This window comes from Lactuca saligna, chromosome 6, assembly GCF_052625555.1.
Source record: "Lactuca saligna cultivar CGN05327 chromosome 6, ASM5262555v1, whole genome shotgun sequence".
Classification (NCBI taxonomy): domain Eukaryota; kingdom Viridiplantae; phylum Streptophyta; class Magnoliopsida; order Asterales; family Asteraceae; genus Lactuca; species Lactuca saligna.
Genome location: NC_136422.1, coordinates 75,220,223 through 75,247,266, shown reverse-complemented (window position 1 = coordinate 75,247,266; position 27,044 = coordinate 75,220,223). Strand labels below are relative to the sequence as shown.

The window sequence follows — 27,044 nt, the reverse complement described above, 5'->3', positions numbered from 1 at the left end:
TTGTGCCCTTTTTAGGAGTTTACGGCCCAAGAACCATGTCTTGGCCGTAAACTCACTTGTTTAAGTGATTTTGATGTGGTTTGGTCCTTCCATTAAGTGTGTAACGATTTCTTGTAAAGGCCTAGGGTTTTAGGTGTCATGAAAACACACTTTTGTCCATTTAAATGGAGTTTATGGCCTAAGCTTCTCTTGGGCCGTAAACTCACTTTTGTTTGTGTCATTTGATGTGTTTAAGACCTTGTGCTACTTGGGGAAATAGCCTAGATACAAGCCTTAAAGTCCTAGTGTCCTCAAAACACCATTTAGTGTTAGAATATGGAGTTTACGGCCTAAGAGAGTTCTGGGCCGTAAACTCCTAATCTTGGGTGGATTTTGTCTTGCTTTCTTGTCTCTAACATGCATACATAAACATCTAAGGCCTTATTATAACACAAGTGTCGGTTTTGGCTTCATTTCGGGAGTTTACCGCTTAAGAACACCTTGGGGTGTAAACTCCTAGATTGCATGTTTTAGCCTTCTAAATCATGTTATAGACACGTATAAAGCTTTCTAACATTACTATAAAGAGTTACTCACGTTTTGGTATAAAAACCCGAAGATCCGTTAGAGAGAAAATGGCTTTTCTCTAGTCGGAAATGTGAATAATGAATGATTTTGGTTTAGAAATCTATTTATAGTCCTGAGATATTTTGGCAGAAAATATTTTTATTCCTGAAATGATCCCTAATAAAATAGAGTGTTGGAATAACAGTGTTGCACAAAACCCTAGTGCACCCACTCTCCTGATATTTCCTGAAGTGTAAACCCTGAATTTCTCAAACTTACGCGAAGAGTCTGAAAATTAATTGTGACTGCTACAACTTCTATTGAAGTCATATAGTTTGTACAGAATGGAAATTTCGGGTTGTCACATAATATATTAACAAATCATTTTCTTTCTCTCCTAATATCATTTTTAGTTATTTTTGGTTATGATGACAGCCTAAAATGGCTTTGCTTCTAATTATAAAAATATACTAATTTAGTTATGACCTTAGACACTTTAATTCAACAGTGACAACATTTAAAACGGACTCAATCTTGTTAAAACAACCTTGGGGCGAGAGGTAAATAAATGAGCTTTATCCTTACAATAACATAATTATATTTCAACAATTTTTACTAAGTTTATGTTTGTGACTTGAAAAAGAAGTCTTTCATAAAACAAAATATAGTGTACAACAACAAGAGGAAGAAAAATAAACGAGTCCTAATGGTTTAATATTGGTTACACATAAAAGTGATTGATTCTTAAAATGTGAGAGAGGCAAATATAGGGTAACCTATTGGTAGTTACTCTGTTAATGAAATAACAATGAATAAGTTAAAGTTAAATTTAATTTGAAACTAAAATTAGTCTAAAACGAAAAAAATACAAAATATGTTAAAAAAAATACTCAGGTTACCTATTGGTAACCCGTCGGAGGCTAAAATAAGAAGTTATGAGTGAAAGTTTGGTTATATATATATATATATATATATATATATATATATATATATATATATATATATATATATATATATATATATATATATATATATATGTGTGTGTGTGTGTGTGTGTGTGTGTGCGCGTTTGTGTGTGTGTTAGGATCAAATGTGAATCGTAACTATTGTGTGAATGCGTGACAGAATTCTGACAATTAGATTAAAAAGAATGAATGAAAGTGATGTTAGAATACATTTTACTAATATGGACTGGTGTTTATTATATAATTCTACTTAATTAATTATAAGAGTAGATGTGTAATTTATTAAGAGAGAAATAAAATTAACTATATCCTAAGAAAATAAATCAAATCACATAATAAAAAAAATAAAACAATTAAACGTATTGATTTCTCAAAATTTCAAGTCAATGGTTGTTAGAAGTATTCTTAAAAAATTTTAAATATCAACTTTTTGATAATGATTATTAATTGATTTTGTAGTTAAATAAACATTTTTTAGAATGATTGAGAATAATTTTTATTACGTAACGATTCATACTAGTTGCCTGAGAATAGTTAAGAATGTAATGCTGGTTAGACATTCTTGAACAATTAGAATTCATTCTTTAGGAATCAAAGTTAATTCTTCAAGAATAAAAGTTGATCATTTAAGAATGCACTAATTGGTAAAAGTATATTACCATTAAATTATTATATTCAAGAGAAAAATAAATCAATATGCAACTAGACATGTTCGTTTCGTATTTTGAAAGACCAAAACATTATATGCATTCTATAAAAATAATTAATCGGTTGTCAAAAACAACAAAACTGAAAAACAAAACAATAACACATTATAATGCATTCTCAAAGAATAGTACTGCAATTATTTTTGAAGAATAATATTCTTAAACATGAACAATAGATATTCTTAAATAATTTGGAAAGTATAAAATTTGCCAATTATTCCCCATTAGATATTACTAATAAAGTTATTAAATTATCCATATCAAATGATTGGATGTACTAATCGTCACACGTGATTAAGGAAACAAATGGCGGTGAAAAGGGTGGAGAATGGTAGAAAGGTTTGTCGTTGTTAGGCTACAGGAAAATATAATTTTAGGCCATCACAACTTACTTACCATAATTCTAGGAAGGTTATATATATTAATAGTAAATAGTAATTAATATTAATATAATTAATAAAGTTATTAAATTACCCATATCAAATGATTGGTGGAGAGTGAGTTATATATTCACACAATAGTTAAAGGTTATATATATATATATGAACCTAACTCTCTCTTCCTCCCTCTCTCTCTCTCTCTCTCTCTCTCTCTCTCTATATATATATATATATATATATATATATATATATATATATATATATATATATATATATGTTAAAAATGTTTTTATATATTGCTAAAGTTTGATAATAATAATAATAATATAAATAAAAACTTTATATGTATTAGTAAAGTTTGGTCATTTTGAAAAGATTAACAATAAAAAAACAATGTTTTCTATGAAAAACTTTTTGTATAAATATATGAAAAAAGACTTGTGTTCTAAATCAGCATAAACAGAAAAAATTAAAAACATTTTACTTTTTAAAATACAATCAACGTGTTTGTGGCAAGTTTAGTGTTTGCTTGTTTTGAACTATGAACAAAAAGCCGCTCAACGCGTAAAGTAAATAAGAAGAAGACGATTGCACCAATAAGACATACTATATACCAATAGTTTTACATTTTATTTCACATTACATTTATTTGATTCAATAAACTAGAATTCCACAAATAAAATATATGTATCCAATCCAGTAATCCTATACAACATATGCAATCACACGTAATCATGAAAATAGTGGATCATTTGATCAGTGTCAAGAAAACTCAAAAGGCATCGATCGCGCCTTCCTCCTAAAATGCAACAATCGGAGAATTTATACTTTCTGTTCAATGAAGCTTAGTCGACCTTGTTGTGTAGACGACAGTGGGATGAAAGAAATTATCCAAAAAAACATTGTATAAAATGTCCATAAATATATATATGGAAGCATATGTGGATACGGAATCTATACGTATAAATATATAAATGGGAAAAAAGAAAATGGGTCTTTAATTACCAAATGGATCGACGGCTGAGATTGCCTATTAACACTGGCCGCCTCTGCGGCAGTTAAGAGCTCCGGCACCGGAGGTGATGGTTGCGACCATGGAAGATGACTTGGCACCCAAACTTGACGCCCGGGCGTAGCTTGCGGAGGCTCCGGCCCCGGATGGGACGAAATAGGCGCCGTTAAGAAGTAGGTCGCCCTCCGATCTCCAATTCCATCCGTGCCAATGTCTTGGGTCTGTTTCCACCCTCTTCGTAACCTAAAATTGTACCCATTTTCATGTCGAATCAAATACTAAATTACAACTTTAGTCCTTGTATTTTACAAAAAGTAATGGATTCAGTTTGTATGAGTAATTTTGTTTATAAATTGGTTCTTAGGTTATCAGGATTGTTGTTGAAGTTTCGAAAAATTGCCCCCTTTCTAGAACCGATTTTTTTTTTTTTTCTCATACTTCATGAAAATTCATAGTAACCGAATATGAACGATTAAGAATAACGCATCAAAAAATTCAACATAAAGGATGTTAATTTAATCTGAATAAAAATGTTAGGAAGCTACAATTTAAGAACTAAAAAAAATTCTAGGCTTAAATCATAGTAGGATAGAGCAAAAGTTTATGGATAACATGGGGGAAAGTTATTCCTGTTGTTGTATTTAGATGAAAAAAACGAACGCGTTAATTAATTAAGTAAAGTGTACAATCCTTTTTTGAAAAAAAATATAGGATTGTTTTTACAACTTTTTTTGATAATCTTCTTTAAACCTTTTTAAGAGTTCATTTACAATTCTTTTACAATGATTTTTTTTTATTTAATATTTGAACACAACAATACTTTCATTACTGTTTTACTTATCTTTTTATAATTTTTTTGAGCGAAAGTATGTGTAAAAGTTGTAAAACAAATATGAAAAATTTATAAAAAAATATAAAAAGTTTTAAAAAAAAGTTATAAAACACTTTAACTCCCAAAGCATGAACCAAAATAAATCTGAATCTTCAAATATAGCGATTGTGTAGGTGCTTTTGAAAAAAAAAAGTTATAGAACATTATATAAAAGTTGTAAAAATCCTTAATTTAAAAAAATACATAAATAAATCCATAAAATAACACTTTTTTGACAAATAAGTAAAAAAAAAAAAAGGTTTGTACTATATTTGTAAAAAAAAAATTATAGTTCTTTTTAAAGTTTGTATTAATCCGTAAGAAAAATTAAAACATATGCCAAAAATATAAAATTGAAATAACCTGTGTATATATAGCATGTTGAGAAAAAGAAAATCAGAATTATATATTATATATTATCTATTTTATAATATTTTTAAGGTTTGCTGGCAACATAAAAATAAATTAAAAAGCATTTGTTTCAAAAAACAGTTTTAACGCTCAAATGAAAGTTTAATGAGCTATTTTTCATGCTTTCCACCTTCTACACCAAATACAACATGTCAACTTTCATTTTTATAATTTTCGACAAAGTTTTAAAATTTGTTATGAATGGTTCATTTTTTTTTTTTTTACAAACTTATCAAAAAATTAGTTCTTTTCAAATTTTACAGCTCTTTTTAAAGTTTTATTTAATATCTTTAACAACTTTTTTAAACATTTTTACATACTTTTTAATAAAATTTGAAAATAGAGTAAATTACATGAATGGTCCCTATGGTTTGGAACAATTTACATATTTGGTCCCTAACTTATTTGTATAATTCAGAAGGTCCCTATGGTTTGGAACAATTTACATATTTGGTCCCTAACTTATTTGTATAATTCAGAAGGTCCATAATCATTGTTTTTGTTGCGCATTTGATCTCTATCTTATCTAAAAAGGCTATTTTACCCTTGATTTTTTTTAATTTATTTAAACAAAACACCAAACCCCACTTCCACATCATCTTATCTTATCTTACCTTACCTTATCTACCCACCCACCTTATTTAAATAAATTAAAACATAAATGGTAAAATAATATTTTTAGGTAAGACAAACCAAATGTGCAACAAAAATAAACTGTAGGGACCTTTCGAGTTTAAAAAATAAGTTAGAGACGAAACATGCAAATTACCCTAAACCATAGGGACCATTCATGTAATTTACTCTTGAAAATATTTGTTGAACAAAGTTTTTTTTTTTTTTTTTAAGTTGTAAATTAAGTTTTAGAAAAATATTAAAAACTTTTAAAAATAATTCAAAATATGTAAATTTGAATAAAATAAGTTTTTGAATAAACTTGAAAAAAAAATTAAAATGGAAGCCAAAATTATAAAAATAAAAAATGACCTGTTGGGTGTATCTATCAAAAGCTTGAAAAAATAATCCAGCACCCTCTTTGTAGGATGAAATACTCTTATTCATCAGTTTATTTCACAAAAACACACATATTAAAATAAACTAATTTATAGTTACATTTGTTATGATATACCATTATTAATATTATTACCTCCTTTGCAAAAGGATTTGCAGGGGCCATGAATCTATTCCCTTGGCTATTGATGGTAGGGTCGGCACTTCCACCGATGGCATACATCTCCCAATGGGTATAGTCATTGTTCACCACATGGAAATACCCATGTCTACATCTGTATTTTATTTATAAAAAAATTAGTATAAAATTATAAATCACACAAAAATCGATTTTTATTATCATTTTCTACATTTCATCCTTCTTTTGTGTATTTGGTACCTTGGCATTCTTTGAATAAGACCTTCTCCAAAATGATTGTAGGCAATAGTCACTTGCATTAGCTTGTCTCTATAATACGAGTCACTATGTCCCAACAATATCACCTATTTAATTGTAAAATAAAAAAAATGTATATGCATTAGATTTTCCACGTTGAAATTGAAACTCTCACACTGCAGCTGTTGAAACTGTTGTATTTCTTTATTGTGATATAACGAACCTCGTTATGATGAGTGAAGTAATTATTCGAAATCGTGATAGCAGTAGAACCCATAACCGCATCCACAAGTCCATCCGCACAGTTCGACAACGAATTATGATCAATCCAAATATGACTCGAACCAAATATCGATATCGCATCACCATCTGCCATGGTCCGCCATCCATAATGCTCAGGCGAGCTTCTCACCAACGCGTTACCAGTCGGTCGACAGTCGTGTATATGCAACCCATGAACGATAATATTCGTAACAAATTGTATCGTAAGACAAGCTCCATTCGCAATATGCACGTTAACTCCACGAGCATCAATCGTCTTAAAACTATTCATGATTAGTTCTTGTTTCAACTTAATCACCATGTCACGTTTGAAAACGATCCAAAGTGGCGCGTCTTGGATGACAGCGTGGCGCAGGGTGCCAGGTCGTGGGTTGATTGGGTCATTGTCACTGGAGTCTGTTACTACGTAGTAGCGGCCGTCACGGCCGCCGATTGCGTTACGGCCGAAACCGATACCGCAGTCTGCGAGTCGCTTGCGGTTACGTTGCCAGTTACGGTCACACCGCCAGCAGTCGTCGATGGGGTTACCGGTTCCGCATGAAAAGTAACCTAGTTTTCTTCTATTTGTGCTGTTTTTCATGCTCCTGTTTGTGAATTATTATGGTAAAAAAAATGTTAGGTTTTGGTATTATTTTTGTGATAATGTGGAGGTTGTGTTATTGTGCAATAATTGTGAATAGTTATGGGTTGTGCACCACAGAAGTAAAAAGATTTGAGCTATTTATATTTATGTAGTCTGTCGGTGGCCTTTACTTTGTGTCCCACGTACCCTTGGCTATATATATTAATGGCCAACAACCAAATATGTATCCTTTGGACTGTGTATTTGACGTATCTGGATTCGTCTCGATAGAACAAAGGATCGTTTTTTTTTTTTTTTTTTTTTTTTTTCGTTAAGCTGTATATGGATAAAGTGGTGGATAATGATGTTATATAAGATCTGATTTTAATGAATTATTTGAACGAGACTACACGACTTAATGTTTACTTGTTTGAGGGAAAAAAGGACAAATAGGCAAGTTGATTAGTGTCTTAATACATTAAGACATGTTTTTTGATTTAACCCATTGAATCAATTTATCCAAAGTAAATATCAAGAAAACAAACATGAATAGTTATACAAATGAAATCCTTAACCCATTATGTCAAAAATAAACAACCCCTTAGTCATTGAGTTTGAGTAAGCAAATTATTGAGATGGTCTTAATTTTCAATAATCAGCCAATGAAGACAACAAGTGTATTGACATCAATTTAAGTCACAATACAATATACACCATATGCAATACTTACAATTTGAGCATTTCGTGTGTAACCATGAGGCTTAGAGGTTGAGAAAAGGAAACTATTGATATGACTTTAATTCTCAATAACTAGCCTAGGTTAGGGATTAATGGTGCCACATGTGAAAAATAGATTGAGTTAAAGAAAACCTAATTTTTTGCTTCTTGATTGCACATGAACAGATATCCAAATTAGAATTAAAATTTGGGAGACATGGTCACATTAGAACTTATGATAATAATGCAAATAAAAGTAGAGCTATATGGTAGACCACCATTGACAGAAACACTAATTTAACTCTTCCAATAATGGTTTCTAAATACAATCCAACATTGACATTTATTGAGGCTCTTATAGTAAAGGCTCTTGTTTTTAAGGGGCCCTAAAGATGTTTTAACATTATGGTTGCCCCCAAAAGATCCAAGCTTATTTAATACCCAAATTTTTAGATTGAGTAAATTATAATTTTAGTCCTTGATTATCGTTCAAATTTCCAATTCTTTTCTTTAAATTTTTGTCATTATCTAAGATTTTTTATAATGTTTTTTATTCATATTCCAAGTAAATGCAAAATTCAACTACATTCAACGTGACCAAAATAGCCTAATTATTTCGAACAAGGACCAAAAGCGTTACAGAACCTATAAAGACTAAAAATGTAATTTACACTTTTATATTTTGTAACATGAACGAATTATGAGAAATATCTCTTTTTTTCATTTGGTGGTATGAATGCAAGACCCATGTGGGAGGACACAGTGTATGAACTAATTAGGGTCCTGTTACTGTAAATAGCAGGAGCACATGGTGTTTGATTTATTAAATTTCAACAATAAAGGAAATTTCCAAAATAAATCATATATATGAAAGCAAATTGTCTCAAAGGATTATTAAATGCGAGACAATGAGTAGTGAATATCACGAAAACAAAGAGAAAAAAAAAAAAGGTTTTACGGGTTAGATATGTGATGTCCACAACAACCATAATTTTGAACAAACACAATTAATGCCATTACCAAAACCTTTCAATTCCAATAATTAATAGTAGTAATACTTCAAAAAAACATATAAATTTTGAAGAAAGGGAGATAGAGATACGTACATTTCAACCATGGCGACTACCTCCTCCGGATCTTGAACTGCCTTTTCGTTCAAAGTTTCGATTTTCTTGATTCTGCATCAAGAGATATCAATTGATTACCAAATTTAGAACCCTAAAAGGCTAAAATGATTGAATCAAAATTAACGTATAACACCAAGATAAAAGGAGTTATGCAAAATCATTGTAGAAGAATGTAGATAGCGAACAACCGACATGCATCAATTAATAGCACGCAAGCGAATTGAATACGAAAAAAGGAACGGAGACACAAGTACAATGCACACTCAGTAGCCGTTTAAACTTTAAACGCCGTTAATTAACGAGTGAATGTGCAATGTGTGTTTGTGCGTTAGAGAGAAAGACGACGTCGTTTGTTACGTTTAAAACCGTCACTCCAAACGCCTTCGTGTAACAGAAAAAATATTCCTAGAATGTGTGTGAAATGACGGAACTGCCCTGTATTGAATGTGTAAGGAAGGGGTACGAACAACCGTAAATAAACGGTAAGATAAGAACAAAGTTGGTATCTCAACGGCTGAGATTTAGTTATGTAAAAGGATTGTGGATCTCCCTAAAAGATGAAGATCAACGGTTGCGATAAAAAGAAAAGAGGTACTAGTAAACTGTAAAGTTCGGTAACCGAGTCGACTCAGTGATGTGTGTTATTTACCTAGCAGCCATTGATGAGTCGTTGAAGCTCGGCAACTCTTTTATCTCGATATTCCTGTAACATAAACAACGAATTTAAGCCTGCTTCCTCTAATTTCAAGTTAGCAATGTCACTTTTCGTAGACAATTCAACCGTTGAAGAAATTCGAAGTCGGGAATATGTAATGTAGATTAAGAAAACAGAAGAAAACACAGAAATAAGCATAATTGAGCTGAAATTTTGCATAAGCTTTTCTGAAATGCTTTAAAATAGAACAAATAATGATCATTCAGAAATAGAGACCTAGGTTTTGAGGTGTTGTCAAGAGCTACAACGACTCCAACAAGCAACAGCATTGGTAACAGAAAGGACCACAGAGAGATCGGGGTTTTAGGCGCCTCCATTGCCGATACACACAGTGTCCTTCCTCCGTTCTGAGTTGAATTATGAAATCTTCACACAGTCTGTGTGTGTGTTTTTGGATCTGAAAGTGGAGGAAGAAGGTGGAATGTGTGTAGGAGATGGGAGAGAAAGAGACGAAGTGGGAGTATCAAAGGCGCAGACACAATGTAACGGCTTCATTTATAGACATCTCCCTGCAAATGCAATACGTGAGAAAGAAAGTTAAAAAGTTAACGGCCGTCTGATTTTGATGGAACATGGAAAATGGCAAAAATGAAAAAAACAATCGACGCATTGTGATTTTTAAATGACAGATCAAAATCACTGACTTTTTTACTTTTAGCGAATTAATTTGTCTTTTATTAAATTTTATAAAATAATATTAGATATAATTATTAAAAATTGTAGTAATATTATACCTTATATCTTTTAGTAAAAGAAGTTAAAATGATTTTTGATTATATAATGAATTTTTTCTCACCTCATTTAAATACCACAAAAACCACTAAGTTTACATGAAAATTCGATTTTGATAATACGTAATTTTTCATCACAAATTAGACATGTTGTTTTCAATTTTTTACAATTCTGACAATTTAATCAATCAACCCGGTTGTTTGATGACGTGACATGTTAACATGTCAATTTTTTATAACGTGATATTTTGTAATGACATGTAATGTGTCAAAATTGAAAAACAAAATTTTAAAAAGACATTAAATTTTCACTTTTTCAATTTCTAACACTAAACTTCTTATCTTTTTTAATTTTAACACTTTATTTTTTTGTTCTTAATTGAATATCATTTTTTTCAATTTTATTCAATATTTATAATTCTCCATTTGAAACTATATAAATATTTTATTTATATCTGAAACCGTAAAAATATTTTTTTCAACATTTTTGGTACAAATATAATGTTTTTTATATTTAATCCATAATGTTACGTATAAATATGTATTACTTATATTATAACCATATTTTTCAATAAATATATGTAACTTTAAAATGAGTTTGGAGGTGTAAAATACATAGTCAAATAAAGCTAGTGCGATATCGGGAAAATGAAAGTACGAGACTCACTTTAATTACCAATGAACGGTTCGTTACATATATTCATGATTTTTGGTTCTTACCGATATAGTTTTTGATTTTTTGGAAAAAATGATAACATCGTGATAATCCATGAAAAGTAGGGTTATAACATAATGATGTTATAATATAATTAATACATATTTGGTTTGTTATCGATAAAGTTGGTATATCTTAATTGGATTATATATAAGGCTATGGGGTCTCATTATTTTTTTACCGTTGGTATGCCTATGTAGCACCTTTTACCGGTGGTGAACACTGCCTCTATATGGCACACTTTATCGGTGGTGAACACTGCTCCCTTCCTTTTGTTTTACCGGTGATAAAGTGTCGGTGGTGGATATTCACCGATGGCAAAATCAATTTTGTGTGGGGTTTTTGTGGGTTTTACCGACGGCACCTTAATTTACCACACCCTCACATTTTTTAGAAATAGCAAAAATTGCAAAAACATCCCTGTCAACTGACGTGTCCATCGGTAAAAGAAATTACGCTAACCATCTTTTTTATGCATTTTTAGGATATTATAATTTTTCCAACAAATCAAGAAGTAACCGCTAGGAAAAATCATGAATATATTCAACGAACGGGCCCTTAGTAATTAAAGCAACCATCAAATATTTGTGTTCCCGAGACCACATTAGCTTATCTGACTGTGCATTCCATAGATCAAAACTCATTTTAAAGTTGTGTATTTAATGAAAAATATCTTTATAGTATAACCGATACATATTTATACATAATATTATGGTTTGAATGTAAAAAACTTTGTATTTATATAAAAAACAAAATACAGTTTTTAAATGTAAGACAATATATTTATACGGGTTCAAACGTAGTATATATATATATATATATATATATATATATATATATATATATATATATATATATATATATATATATATAGACAAAATGGAAAAAAAATTATGTTTGATTTGGAACAAAAAAAGAAATCAAAATTGATAAAAAAAAAAATTGTAACGTCTGCATTTCCTGCTAGACAATTAATTATATTATATAATATTTAGGGTCAACAATTGTAGCCTATTCGATATAATAAAAGAAATTTTTATGAAGATTACGTGTTCTATGTGTAAATATTTGTATAGTATACGTACTTATAACGAAATAATAAAATAAGAATAAAATACACATCTAAATAGAATAATAATTATGATGCACATCCTTGAAAAAAGTTGAAGTAATCGTGACAAGGATTCCGAATATATAAGGAATGCTTAAATCCGACTTACAATGAAGGAGTTATGATTCGTTAAATTTTTGCGTTCGACCGGCTACAGATATCGTAAATAGTGATTCAGAGATAGATCGTTTTTTAGTCTTAGTGATCTAAACGAAAGTTGTTGATGTGCACGAAAGTACCCACTGATTTTAATATTTATAACCTAACAAACTTAGACTATTTATGCACTTATAGGCAGTGTACCTAGTCAAATTACAATATAGTTTAGGTGAGTCAGGTGTCGATCATAGGGAACGGTGGTGAATTAATTTAAAATATTTGATTATAGGTTACATGACACATGAAAGGAATAAAGAGATAGTTATTAAATCTCAAACAAACAATTAATTAACAAATCTCGATAAACTAATAGGAAAACAAATCTCTTCAGGTACTTTGATTTAGATAAATTACACCTTAAAAGCATAGACAATTACATACACAAATTCATTTATTCATGTTCACCGATTCCTAAAATGATTAGATTCGCGTTCACTATAACTAATCCTTTAGCAAACAAGTCAATTCAAACAGTGATCGGTTGATTAAAACTAACATGCTTCCTAGTGTTCAGTTCGTATCGAGTAAGACTTGTAATAATAGTTAATCAAATTGGTCGTTCAATTAACCTCTTGTTGATGGTCATCAAACAAGGCTCACACGTTAACTTATTTATTCCCAAGTTAATCCTAGTTTCGCATTCGCTATTTCTAGACTTATAATCTTGATGGTCATCAAAGTCATAAGATACAAGCAATCAAGCAGATGTTCATACAACTTAATTTACTTGACAATTAACAGCAAATAATTATCATTAACGCATAATGATCTTTTAACAAGCTTGACAAGATAAATTAAACATAAACAAATAATTCAATATAGCAATTAGTCCAATAATCAAGGTTTCATTTAATCATAAACAAAACTAAAAGGTTTTTATACCTAAATCAAAAACTAAACACATAATAGTATCATGATGGAATGCTAAACATGGTCACGTTAACAACCCATATGTTTACCGACATGTATCCGCTCTCCAATCCTTCCGATCTTCGCTCCCGTTAACTTAACGGCCTTCCGGCCACCTTCTACACCCTCAAAACGGCTTAACAGAAGTTAATTATCAACTAAATTAGGTTAGAAGTCGACCCCCCCCCCCCTCTGGTTAGCTGATAATCGATTTTTATAGCCCTTGGAACAGACTTACGTACGCTGGGCGTACTCAGAAACTTATTGCGAAGAGGTTATCCGGATGCAGCAGTTACGCTGGGCGTACTTATAGATTACGCTGGGCGTAACCCTTGTTTTGCCGTTACGCTAAGCGTTCTAGTCAATTACGCTGGGCGTAATCGGCTCCTCCAACATTTTTCTTTCTTTTAGCTTCGAAGTCCTAATTCCGCTCTAGTCTTTTCTTTTGGTGATCTATCGACAACGAATACCTGCAAATCATAATTCAAAGCATTATAAGTACTTTTTAGTTCTAAAAGAGAATAATAAAGGCTAAAATATTAAGATATAATGTGTGTGTGTGTGTGTATATATATATATATATACACATATCAAATATCCCACACTTAACCTTTGCTTGCCCCCAAGCAAATTTACTTTTATTTTACCAATATCGCACTAAACAATCCATTTTAAACTCATCCATTATGTCAAGACTGCAACACATGCATTTGTGTCTAAATTTTTTTTCCTAAAGAACCCCCATACCCTAAATACTCACAATCCTCATAAACACTCGCCCACTCACCACGAACTATGCTCGTTTTATGCATTCCTCCGAATCCATCCTCAGAAAACCTCTTAACCTCAAGGTATTTTTGGTTGAGCAACCCAAGCATACATAATCTAGACAATTACAATTTATGATACCACTATGGAGATCTTTTGAAATTCTTCACTACTTTGACATTTGATCTTTAATTTCTTTGAATTCACCACCTTGTTTGATTTGATTTCTGGTATCTTCAACTTTTTGAATTTCTTCGAATTTTGATCTTTTGATCTTCACTTTAGTTGCTCCAAAATTCTTCAAACGTTTCTTGCAATTCTCTCTCTTTTTTTAACATGTAACTCACTTTTTTTTCACTTAAAACCCTACATGCTTAAGTAGGGGCGCTCGACTTCAACCTTTACTGGTTAACGATAATAATTTTCCTGGATACATTTATGGTACACGATGCTAAACATATTGCATCCCTCGGGCTAAGCGAGGTCGTGTTTTTGTCCCATGATTTCACTAGAATAAGGAGGCCACAAATGCACTAGAACATATATAGGCTCAACTAAACATTTGAGTTCTCATCGGATCATCTCATACAATATTAGCAAATCTTTTAAATTATCACTAGATTTTTCTAAATTAAACTATTATTTCAAGTTTTTAAATTTTTAAATTTTCCTAAATCTAGCAATTTTCAAACTATTATTTCCTTTTGTTTTTAATTTTAATTTACTACTTTTACCGACCCCCTACCCCACACTTATTTCATACAATGCCCTCATTGTATGCATAAGACTAATTAAGTACATAAAGAGGGAGAAAAAGGAACAGACTCCCCTGAGTAGTTGTGGCGAGATCGAATGGGGATGCTACAAGTTGCTCTAAACATTGCTGCAAGACTGAAAACTGGAACGGCTGCTTCTAAATTTGCCAAAAAATACAATCAAGAATGCCGACTTCGAAAATGTGGTGCAAAAGATTGCAAACAAATGCAATGTATAGTAACCATGACGTGGGAAAGTGTTGACCACGTCGTCGTCAAGAATGACAACCTCTTCTTGCGATGAAAACTCCCCCACAACATAGGAAAGTGTCAACCATGTCGTGGCAACCCGGATGATACTTCTACCTCGCGTCGAAATAAAACTCTATGGTGTGGAAACAGCTCATCCATAACATAAGAGTCAAAATATAGTAAAAATGCCACTCTTCTAAATAATCGCTCATGAAATCAATATGCACCCCACACTTATGACAAATCGTGGGTCTTCACTATAATCTTCGATCTCTTACACGGCTCTCTCTAGCAACAGTCGGACCTAGCTACTGAACTTACTGCCAGCTTTCTAATGGCGAAAATTCTACAAAGATCTAAACAACCAAAGAGCATCAACATGGAAAACAAAAGTAAAACACCCTAAATTAAACTTAATTACATACCAAATAAAAAATACTAATACTAAGTAACACAAAAATAAACTAAAAATAACACAAAAAAAAAGGATAACTAAATCACTCGTCATCCCCGTCATCATGCTGCTGTGTCCCAGAAGTACCGGCTCCATCAGGTCGTGACTGAAATGGTGGAGGGAAAGGAACCGAGTACTGAAACCCCTGGTGGGCAAAGAATGCGGTCAACGCATCCCCATACCATTGTTGTTGTCTCTCCATCTGTGCAACGTGCTCCCCAGGCTCTGAAATCCCTCGTCCATGCGCTGAGCCAGATAACGCATATCAATCTCCGACTCAGGTCCCTGCTGTGCTCCTCGAGGAGCAGGTCTACGCCGATGGGCTCGTCATGGTAATGGCTCGACTGCACCCTCCTCGTCCGCCACGACATCTGGTCGTACCCGCAAGACACCATCCTCGGCCCGCTCAAGTAAACACATCAACTCTAATAACTGAAGGCTCATCGGCCTCATATCATGAAACACCATCGATCTCGTAATCTCACGCGTCAACAACTGATATGATTGAGCTTATCGCGTGATAAAATCCCCCCCCCCCCCAAATCGGGCTATCCTCCGGAAGCCCCCTGACCCTCCTACCCAAATACGCGGCTAAAGCAACTGGAAGGTTCAGGTTCCGCCCTGGAGTAACAAGTACCCATAAGAAATACAAGTCTGTCGAAAGCACTCTCTCACTGTTCTTATGGTGCGTGAGAGATATGGAAATCAAACGGTGCAGCAGTCTATATGTGGTAGACCGAATCATCCTCCCCCGTGCAGTAGATGGCATGTACACTCCCCCAGTAATCTCGGCCCAAAAAGTGTTTTCATTATAGTCATATGGTCGGCCCGTGAGACAATCAGCAAGGAATGTCGGGAAGTGGACACTCCTCGTCTCGTCTACTGTGTATATACCAACTCGAGTGGCAAGCTCTATCACACTGCACTCCTGGCTCACACCACCTAGTCTGAAGGAAAATGTTGTCCTATCATCGGGTGTCTTCCTAGGGTCATAGGAATCTGTAGCATAAAACTCCAGCAAAAAATTCCTGATACACAGGCTCCTGGATCCTAAACAATCTTGCCCATCCCTGACATATGAACAAATGCACTCCACTCGCGTCCGAATGCGTGTATTGCAAAAAATCCTGGATCAGCGCAGCAAGTCCAGCCTGGGTCGCCAATTCCCAGTCAAATGAAGGTGCTATGTTGATCTCCTTAGTGAGCAGCAGACTCAGATTATTGACATATCGGGCCCGGGTTGCATTGTTTAGAGTTTGCATAAATTGTAACAAACGGTGATCGGTCACGTCCTCGGGTGGGTTGGTCCTTTGAGTTCTTCAGGCCATAATCTGCACAAATAAATACCAATACAAAAACAAACAAAATATTCACAACATTAACAGATTTACAATGAAAAATAATGGTGCTGGTCATGGACTGTACGCTGGGCGTACATCCAGCATACACCCCCCGTACGTCCAGATTCTCGAAACTGTCTTGGTGTCCCCTGCTTGTTCTAAGGTCATAATAAACAGTCAACATAAATTCACAAGAGAATCATGAAGGGTAGTCAAAATATCAACAAACTACTTAAGCATACGTCCAACGAAATCGTATTTGAACCTATTCGTCACTGCCCTAAGCCATATCACTCTCTCAACAGCATTATACCAAGAAATGTGCAGGGCAGTCCATCAATCGAAGGTCTTCGTCTAGCGAACGCTAGGCGTAAACCCATAAAGACAAATCGATGGCTATTGCTTGGGATTAAGGCCAAATTAAGTCCTAGGGTTTAGTCTATTGACCGAAATCGGCCTTATTTACGCCATAATCAAACATACAACTGTGAAATCGGCCCCCATTCAAGAAATAGACGAACCCTAGAATTCGACAAATGCAATATGCAGCAAATTTCACTGATTTAAACACAAATCAAAGACATAGAGTATCCGAAGAACATACCTTTGTGTCGATTCTACAAGAAAAGAAGAAAAATCGGAGATCTTGTGAAGAACTTGGCCATCACAGCGTATGCGAAGGAAGAGGAGTTTGAAAGAATAACAAAAAGTCAAAGGGTAAAAAGATATAACCTGTCGTCGATTTACGCTGGGCGTAAATTCACATGTACGCGGGGCGTACCTCTAATGTCGAGAAAGAGTCATTCGCAATCAATGTTGAGTACGCTTGGCGTAAATTCCATTATGCTAAGCATAATTTAGATGGAATATTTTCCTTTTCCTTATTTGAAATTCCTTTTTCCATTTAATAAATTTGGGAACCTCTATAATTGTTTTTTTAAATTGCTTCAACAACAACCATGACTTTCCAACGAGTGACATATTTAAAAAATGTGACATCATGATCACTTGTTTTTGTCGAGATCAAACAACAATGGTTGATTAAAACCCTTGCACGCAAGAATTGGTTTGCAAAAACAACCACTTTCGGGACATGTTAGAATATTTCCTTTGTTTTCTTCGCACCTTTAACTAGAAGTAGAACAAGAAGTGACCTAACTAGTCAAGAACAACAAGAGCTCGGTCTTCCACTTAACCACCACAATACGCCTTGTTGTACTACGCCTCATGGATTGAGTTGGACAAATCAACAAAGTAGTAGGCTAAGTAGGTCAAAAATTCCCGAATCGCTTGCATTCTCGAAACCCATGAAAAAGGTAAAGTCAAGCAATGTGTATGATCCCAAATTCCTACACTTAACAACAAGAATCTTCCCGACAAGTGAAATGATATCATCGAAAATAAACCTAAACATAAAAACTAACTAAACTAAAAACAAATAACGAATAATCAATTAAACTAAATTAATTACAAGCTATTCCCCACAACGGCGTCAAAAACTTGATGTACATGAAAGTACCCACTAATTTTAATATTTATAACCTAACAAACTTAGACTATTTATGCACTTATAGGCAGTGTACCTAGTCAGATTACAATATAGCTTAGGTGAGTCAGGTGTCGATTACAGGGAACGGTGGTGAATTAATTTAAAATATTTGATTATAGGTTACATGACACATGAAAGGAATAAAGAGATGGTTATTAAATCTCAAACGAAAAATTAATTAACAAATCTCGATAAACTAACCAGAAAACAAATCTCTTCAGGTACTTTGGTTTAGATAAATTACACCTTAAAAGCATAGAAAATTGCACACACAAATTCATTTATTCATGTTCACCGATTCCTAAAATGATTAGATTCGCGTTCATTATAACTAATCTTTTAGCAAACAAGTCAATTCAAATAGTGATCAGTTGATTAAACTAACATGCTTCCTAGTGTTCAGTTCGTATCGAGCAAGACTTGTAATGATAGTTAATCAAATTCGTCGTTCAATTAACCTCTTGTTGATGGTCATCAAACAAGGCTCACACGTTAACTTATTTATTCCTAAGTTAATCCTAGTTTCGCATTCGCTATTTCTAGACTTATAATCTTGATGGTCATCAAAGTCATAAGATACAAGCAATCAAGAAGATGTTCATACAACTTAATCTACTTGACAATTAACAGCAAATAATTTTCATTAACGCATAATGATCTTTTAACAAGCTTGGCAAGATAAATTAAACATAAACAAATAATTCAATATAGCAATTAGTCCAATAATCAAGGTTTCATTCAATCATAAAAAAAGTAAAAGGTTTTTACACCTAAATCAGAAACTCAACACATAATAGTATCACGATGGAATGCTAAACATGGTCACGTTAACAACCCATATGATTACCGACATGTATCTGCTCTCTAATCCTTCCGGTCTCCGCTCCCGTTAGCTTAACGACCTTCCCACCGTCTTCTAGACCCTCAAAACGGCTTAACAGAAGTTAATTATCGACTAAATTAGGTTAGAAGTCGAATCCCCCCTCTGGTTAGCTGATAATCTCTTTTTATAGCCCTTGGAACCGACTGGCGTACGTTATGCGTAAGTTGGATTACGCTGGGCGTACTCAGAAACTTATCGCTAAGAGGTTATCCGAATGCAGCAGTTACGCTGGGCGTAACCCTTGTTTTGCTATTACGCTAAGCGTTCTAGTCAATTACGCTGGGCGTAATCGGCTCCTCCATCCTTTTTCTTTCTTTTAGCTTCGAAGTCCTAATTCCGCTCCAGTCTTTTCTTTTGTAATCTATCGACAACGAATAGCTGCAAATCATAATTCAAAGCATTATAAGTACTTTTTAGTTCTATAAGAGAATAATAAAGGCTAAAATATTAAGATATAATATATATATATATATATATATACACACACACACACACACATATCAATAAATAACATCTATAAATAACATCTAAATCTTAGATCATCAAAGGAAATTATGATTTTTCTAAGATTTAACATAGCAGTATACATCTCGGAAATCGAATTTTAAATTGGTTGATTTTTAGCCGAAACAATTTAAATGAGAATCGTAGATCTCGTTAATAAGATTCCGTCGATATAAATACAGTCGAGAACGGACTTCAGACGAAAAAGTTATGAATTTTTAACGGACTTTAATAGTCTAAGCCTATTGAAAATATAAGTTTAAAAATAAAGTCAAAATTAGCCGACAGAGTCTAAATGAAAGTTTTAGAAGTTATGAGCTTTCTAAGATCTTATAAAAATTCATGGACAGTCGCACGCACATACAAGATGTGTGGTGTACATCGACAACCCCCGAGATTGCAACACGTATCATCACTAGATGAACATCATGTCACCAGCCCCAACAGGATGTGCGGCACACACCGATGGATATGATGAATAGGCTTTGTATATTCAAAAAGCCAGCAGGAGGATGGCAAGCACTTAAGTGAAATGTTAGAAGTCCTTAAGAAGGAGAAGTTATATGCAAAGTTCTCCAAATGTGATTTTTGGATCTGACCCAAAGCCACAACCCAGAGTTCAAGAAACGGAAACGTCAAGCCCAAGTAGAACGCAAGCGATTTCAAAGGCTTGCCATGCGACAACAACCAGTGATGATCCCCGCCACCTCCATACCGGCCAAGCGTTATGAGGGAACACTCTCGAAGTGTAACAAGTGTAGCTATCATCATAACGGAGCCTGCCGGGTATTGCAATGTACCAATTGCAATATGCTGGGGCACATTGCCCATTTCTGTAGAACCACCTCCACCACCGGAGCCAGCCAGGCTTGCTATAGTTATGTAGAGAGAGGACACTATCACAGGAATTGCCCAAAAGTAAAGACCAACGAAAGCATCCACGTCAATATAACTCCAACCCAACAGATCGCTTCCACCACCAATGCTAGTACTAGCCAATCATGTCACCAATGTGGTAAGATAGGTCACTTCAAGAAGGGATGTCCAATAACAAAGAACTCCGACGCAGACGGGAAAATACTAAGGATCACTGCTGCAGGAGAGACTACTCCGGACCCACGTTAATGTAATTAAGGCGTTTCGTTGTAACAGACCCATAAAACATGTTTAAAACTAGTGCAAATCGAGTCTTACCTTTTACGAGATCCCGTCAGTTAAGGGACCCTCGTGCTGCATATAGTTGCCTTTTATAGTATACCTTATTTGCAGCAGCATTCCTGTAGTACTCTAATGTACTGAAACTCTGTCAAAAGTTGCACTGTTGTGTTTTGTCTGTAACGCCTTTATGTTCAAATCTAATCTCTTTTACTTCTAAGTGAGTCCGATATTATCATACAACTTGAGTCAATTCAATTCGCACAATACCAGTTTCACGCGCACATCTCTTTCTCCGAAATCGCCTTTCTAGCGAAGCCATCATTCCAGAACACCGAAGTACTCATGCATAGAGTACCTCATATTTCTTACCCTTTCTGAAGAAACCTCAGCAAACCTCCCCGAAGTACCCCTTGTACAGTACATCAAGTTCAAACCAAGGACCTTTACGGTTGATCTATCATTGAAGAATATATACACAGGGGTGGCATACAATTAAGGTTCTATAGGTTTAGAATTGATGATTCCACTTTAACTCCTTTCCTCATTGGGATGTGAGGTTAAAGAAGAATCATTTATTTGACTACCTTTTCAATCTTAATTATATACGACTCGTATACACGAGACTGCGATTGATGAACCATGTATGACTTCTAATATGAACTTCAGGATAGAGATTGCCTAAGATTACGAGTGCTCGCTGTTGGATTAGTGTCTAAGTCCATAACTATTTTGGTATGTACTTGACCCGATGGTGCATGGTCCTTTTGGGTTGCCTTCACCAAAGCAACTTGATTGGAGAAATAAATAGAGAGAGAGAGGTTATTATGATTTATTAATATGTTATAAGAATAATATATTAAAGGAGAAATCATATTTGTTTAATTAATATTGGTCAATAATTAATTAGGAATTAATTTTGTGATCAAGTGTAATTAATTAAACTTGAGGGGCTGAATTGTAATTATGTGATAGTTACAAAGTAAGGTAAGGATTATCTTATTAATGGGTTGGACGAATATAAGGTGATAAGGCCTTAGAATTCGACTAGGATAAGGGTTTCTAAGACTTATCTTATGGTTACTTGGTGGGCAAGCAACTAGATAAGGATAAGGACTAAAACCCTAATCTTTACACCTATATAAACCCCCTAAGGCTCATGAATTCGTGTATCCCTTCCCAAGAGGTCCTAGAGATGAATTCTTATACCTCTCCTCTCTCTTTATAACTTCTCCATTTGCTCTTGGTGTTTGTAAGCCATTAGAGGAGTGACACTTGTGACTCTAAGACTTCCAAAGTCAATTCAAGGAGGAATTAGGATTGTTATTGCTACATAACCATCAAGGTAATATCTTAAACCTAATTATATGTTAATATCGATTTCCATATGCTAGAATTAGGGTTTATAGTCTTGGATTCAAAGCATGTACAATAGAGAAACCTAGATCCAAGCTTTAGGGTTTGTATGAGCACATAGGATGTCTTATGACCAAAACCCATCAGTGGTATCAGAGCCTGGACTGGTTTCAATTGTGTTGATGCATTACATGTTCAAAAAATTCGATTTTTGGTGTTTTGGAGACTGGACTCGCCGAGTCCATAGCTGAACTCGCCGAGTCCATGCAGACTTGACGAGTCCAAGCCTGACTCGATGAGTCAACTCGTCAGATGGAGGCTATCTCGAGTTTTCTTGCTGTTTTTGCTTATGGATAGTTACCTTATCATGTTAGATCAATATTAATCCGATTATATAATATATTTGAATCTAATTTTGATATAATTGAAGATATTTATCAATTAATAAGATAATTGTTTCCTTATGTGATAATTGATTAATTATTTTGAGTAAATTGATAAATTGTTTTGCAAGAAATCATTAAATAAATCAAATATGGATAATTATGTGATTAAATGTTAATTTGAATTATTTGTTATTTGATCCTTGTTGTTATGAAAAGCTTCATATTTTTCCCTTTAGGTTTTATAGTTTAAATTTGAACCCAAAAGTTTTGAAGTTTTGAAATTAAAATAGTTAAAACCCTAATGTTTTGAAAAAGGTTTCAAAACTTGCCCTCAAGTTTTGGAATTTAAATTTTGATTAATTGTTTAATTGTGATATATATTTAAATTCTAAACCCTAATGTTTTGAAATGTTTCAACACTTGCCCTCAAGTTTTGGAATTTTAAAGTTGGTTAAAAGTTTAATTAGGAATGTTAAATTCTAAAACCCTAGTAATGTTTTGAAAAGTTCAATTCACACCCTTATGGTTTTATTAATTAATTAAGGTGTATAATTAAAAGAAGTTTAATAAATCCATAAAAAGTTTAGGTTTACAATTTAATTGAATTAAAAGTATAATTGTTAAATTAGACCACCTAGTATTTTTAAAGTGTAAAATACACCCTATACTATATATAACATTAAAAGTCTAACATTATATATATATATATATATATATATATATATATATATATATATATATATATATATATATATATATGTATGAGTAAAAGTCAGTCTTACCGTTAGTAGGCCTCATTCACGAAGCTAGTCTATAAGGGGTGTTTAAGGAAATTGCCTATAGAATGGCGATTGAATGGGTATCCACTCTTACCCACCGCACTCTTGACTAGTGGAGGGTCGTTAGCCGAACGGGTAGGATAGGACGAAACCTTCCATTATAAGTATAATGAAATACAAAGTAACTAAATGTTTTTCAAATTCCCAATATTAGTTACTTAGGCAAAAGTGAATTGAGGCAATTCCATGAAATTACACTTTGTACCCTTGCGAAGACGTTAGTGGAGCTTGTGTGGTTTACCGGCACACTAAATGGTTCTAAGCAAAGGTAGCAAAGGGTGACTCAATGTTTGTCATAGTTCGGTGGAGCATGTGTGGTTTACCGGCACATCAAATAGGTGATTGTAACATGTGAGGGCACCATGTAAGTTTGCATGGTTATTCACATCCGCTTTGTGATCCTCGGCATCCCAGTCACAAACAAGAGGGGCATATAGAGATTTAAACATGCCATTGAAATGTTCAATGAATCTCAAAGGTTCTAGGAGTTCTCATATATTTAAAACTTAAATTTGTTTTTTCGTTTTTCATGGTGGAAATTAGTGAATCGTCATTCACTTACCTTCAAATATTCTGCAACTAGATTACGGCATCCCTTTTCTAGGTTGTAGCGTATTGTGTTGGGTCCTAGCCTTAGTATCTCATTTGGGTGATTTACTAAGGACTCAATCGATCAACTAAGTTGAATTTGTTTTCTCCCGTTTTGTAGATGTCAAAGTTCGACAACCATGGTCTTCCCAAATCCCGTGGAACAAGCATTCGACATGAAGGTGATTATTCCACGATTCGATCGAGGAACAAGATATCATGCTTCACTTCCTCCACCTCCTCCAATTATTCTACCTAACCCACAAGATCGAAGAATTGAAAGGTTCAACATCACTAAGGCCCTATTGGAAATGAAACATGAAGATGGTAAATCCGTGTGTGCCCACATTCTAGGAATGAACTCACACATCGATAGGTTGATTATGTTGGGTGTGTCATTCCCGAATGAGTTGGCTGTAAATTGGGTTTTGAAGTCACTTCCTGAATCATATAATGAGTTCAAAAGAAAGTATTATATGATGGATCATGACGATAACCTCATTGACCTAACTTACATGCTCATTGCCGCTGAATCGGAAATGATTTGGCGAAGCAATGGAGCATATTTGTTGGGAAAATCAACCGACCATGCTTCCAAGGATGTTCTAGGAGAACCGACCTGCGTTTGCTGCCAAGAGAAAGGGCGTTGGATAGAATTCTGCCCCAAGAGCCTGAAAATTCCAAAGATGGGAGAGTCAAGGAGTATGATTGCGCTTCAGGTAAAATCCACTATCTAACTTCGTTAAGTTCCTATTCATTGATTCAAATACATGATGTGATAAGATTGCATTTGAATGTTTTGCAGGATCGGTGAAAAGAAAGGAAGCTTGGTGAAAGAGCAAGATGAATCTAATCACAAGAAATGGATCTTGATCGCATGGACTTGAAGATTAGATTTTGAGCTTAGATAGTTATGATAGAGTTGTTAGAAATTTTCATTTTGAAATACACAATTTTCAATGGATTTTGCATTGTAAGGACAAATGTTTTCCGCTGCTTTTATAAATAAAATGAATTTTGTTTGACTTATTTATTTGTTCACTTCCTTGCAATGAAATCGTTATGAAAATTGATGTTTGCATATTTCTACAACAAATGGATATTATTCTTATTTATGGTGATTATGGAAATGTCGAGAATTTACCAAATAGGTAGAGTTTCTCATCGCCCAAATTTCAATTGGATAGAAATTTGGAACCACGCAACTTGGTTGCATGATGAATGAGAAATTTTATATTTGGAAATTAGACTAATTCGTTGACAAAGTGTCAAGTGAAAGGACTAGGAGATCGAGCACACAAAGTTGTGTGTTGATCAAGTCCACCATAAAAGAAACAAAGATATTCGTCATGATTAACTAAAGGTTTAGTAAATCTGATTATACTTATAAGATTAAGTATAATTCGGAATTGATTAAAAAGGTTTAAATCAATAGCAAAACGAATAAGAATCAAGTAGGCAGAAAGATAAAAGTTTCTCCATTCTAAGAAGAAAGGAGAGTACCTTTTATGCTTTATGATAGGTCTTTATGATTAAGAACCATATCTCAACTGATCCTCTAAGTGAGTCTTAGTACAATTGTATGTTTAAGAAGAGGACTCAAGAATTGAAGAAATGGTTAAATCAAAAGGTCAATCATACTTCGTTCCAGTAACAAGTCTTAAAGTGAAGATTGTGACAATGAGTGAAAAGTATTAAGAAGGTTTATAACATTCATCAAATGTGGAAAGTTGTGATGTCTTGGATAAGACAAAGGCCAACTAGGACCAATTTATGAAGTGTTTTGATGAAAGCTACACTAACTCTTGAATATTTGTTTTGTCAAGAAATGGTTATTGACAAGATAATCTTATATGCCAAGGAGTCAGTGTGAGTCTTAATGATCTTGAAAGGTTTCAAGAACAAATCAAATAAACCTTATCGATCATCACTAGCACACGAGTTGAGGTTTACAACCTATCGTGTTGACAATATTTTGATTCTATGTTGTTCCAATTGAGTTAATTATGCATGTGAGTCCTATGAGTTCTCATTTTGAACGCATAAAAGGCAAACCACCTTAATCAATGGAAGGTACATTGATAGGAAAAGGTGAGCTGCTTAACTACTTGGAAGACGTGATGGGCAGCTGTGCTACCATAAGGCAAGAAATCAAGATTAAGAGAGTTTGGTCCATATGAGTTTGAATTTGTCGTAAACTCTGGTTTTGACAAATTCACATGCATAAGAACAAATACACCATTTAAATCTAAGTGTCATAAGATTTCCTCATTCATGGAAATGATTGTGAGAAAATGCTTTCACTAAGAAAGATTTTAATAAGATAGTGATTGTAAAGTTGCATTCTCGAATTCAATTATGGTTACGGTATCCCTTTCATTGATTTGAATTGTTAAGTTTGGAAATTAGTCTTAACTGTTTAGACACACATATGAACTATCTAAGGCAAAGGTGTATAAGCTTAAGAGGCCTTGATAAAAGATTATCAGAGCATTAAGTGTTAGAAACATGGACTTAAGAAATTCAATAGGTATTGTTTTTCTGGAAGTTAAGATGTTTTGAATACATGTTGAAGCTAGTGGGAGCATAAGTGTTATGTTTTTTTATAGTAATCATCATGATAGTGGGAGCATAAAAGTTATGATTGTATGGTTATTATGGAAAGTTTTGCAAGTTGGCAATATTAATTATAGAAAACAAGAGTTATACCTTGCAAAGTCGTAAGGGTTGTAAAGTTGTTTTGCTATAATTAAGGGAGAGAATATTTTGCTTCATTTCAAATCTAAAGGATTAGGTTGAGAAATGTTAATAAATTTAGTCAAAGGTAGATGGTGTGTTCTTAAAATTTTTGATTATGATTACGGCATTCCTCTTCATAATTCGAATTTTGAGAACATAGAAAATAAAACAT

The 27,044-nt window shown here is 33.6% G+C and overlaps 1 protein-coding gene across 4 annotated transcripts; it reads right to left on the bottom strand.

The window, feature by feature from the left end:
• Nucleotides 1–3,186: 3,186 nt before the first annotated feature.
• On the bottom strand, nucleotides 3,187–10,163 carry LOC145000959 (putative pectate lyase 8). Of its 4 annotated transcripts, none has more exons than XM_078960268.1 (8): nucleotides 9,896–10,163; nucleotides 9,614–9,667; nucleotides 8,944–9,015; nucleotides 6,500–7,142; nucleotides 6,280–6,383; nucleotides 6,037–6,175; nucleotides 3,604–3,853; nucleotides 3,187–3,452 (listed from the first exon to the last, which is right to left on the bottom strand). In XM_078960268.1, exons 1-7 carry the CDS (start codon nucleotides 9,994–9,996, stop codon nucleotides 3,632–3,634), a joined length of 1,335 nt encoding a protein of 444 aa, XP_078816394.1. In that variant the 5' UTR covers nucleotides 9,997–10,163; the 3' UTR covers nucleotides 3,187–3,452; nucleotides 3,604–3,631. The 4 variants fall into 4 exon arrangements, with proteins under 4 accessions (XP_078816394.1, XP_078816395.1, XP_078816393.1 ...); XM_078960269.1 differs by having other exon boundaries at nucleotides 3,187–3,397; XM_078960267.1 differs by having other exon boundaries at nucleotides 3,187–3,853; nucleotides 9,896–10,162.
• Between the last annotated feature and the right edge of the window lie 16,881 nt (nucleotides 10,164–27,044).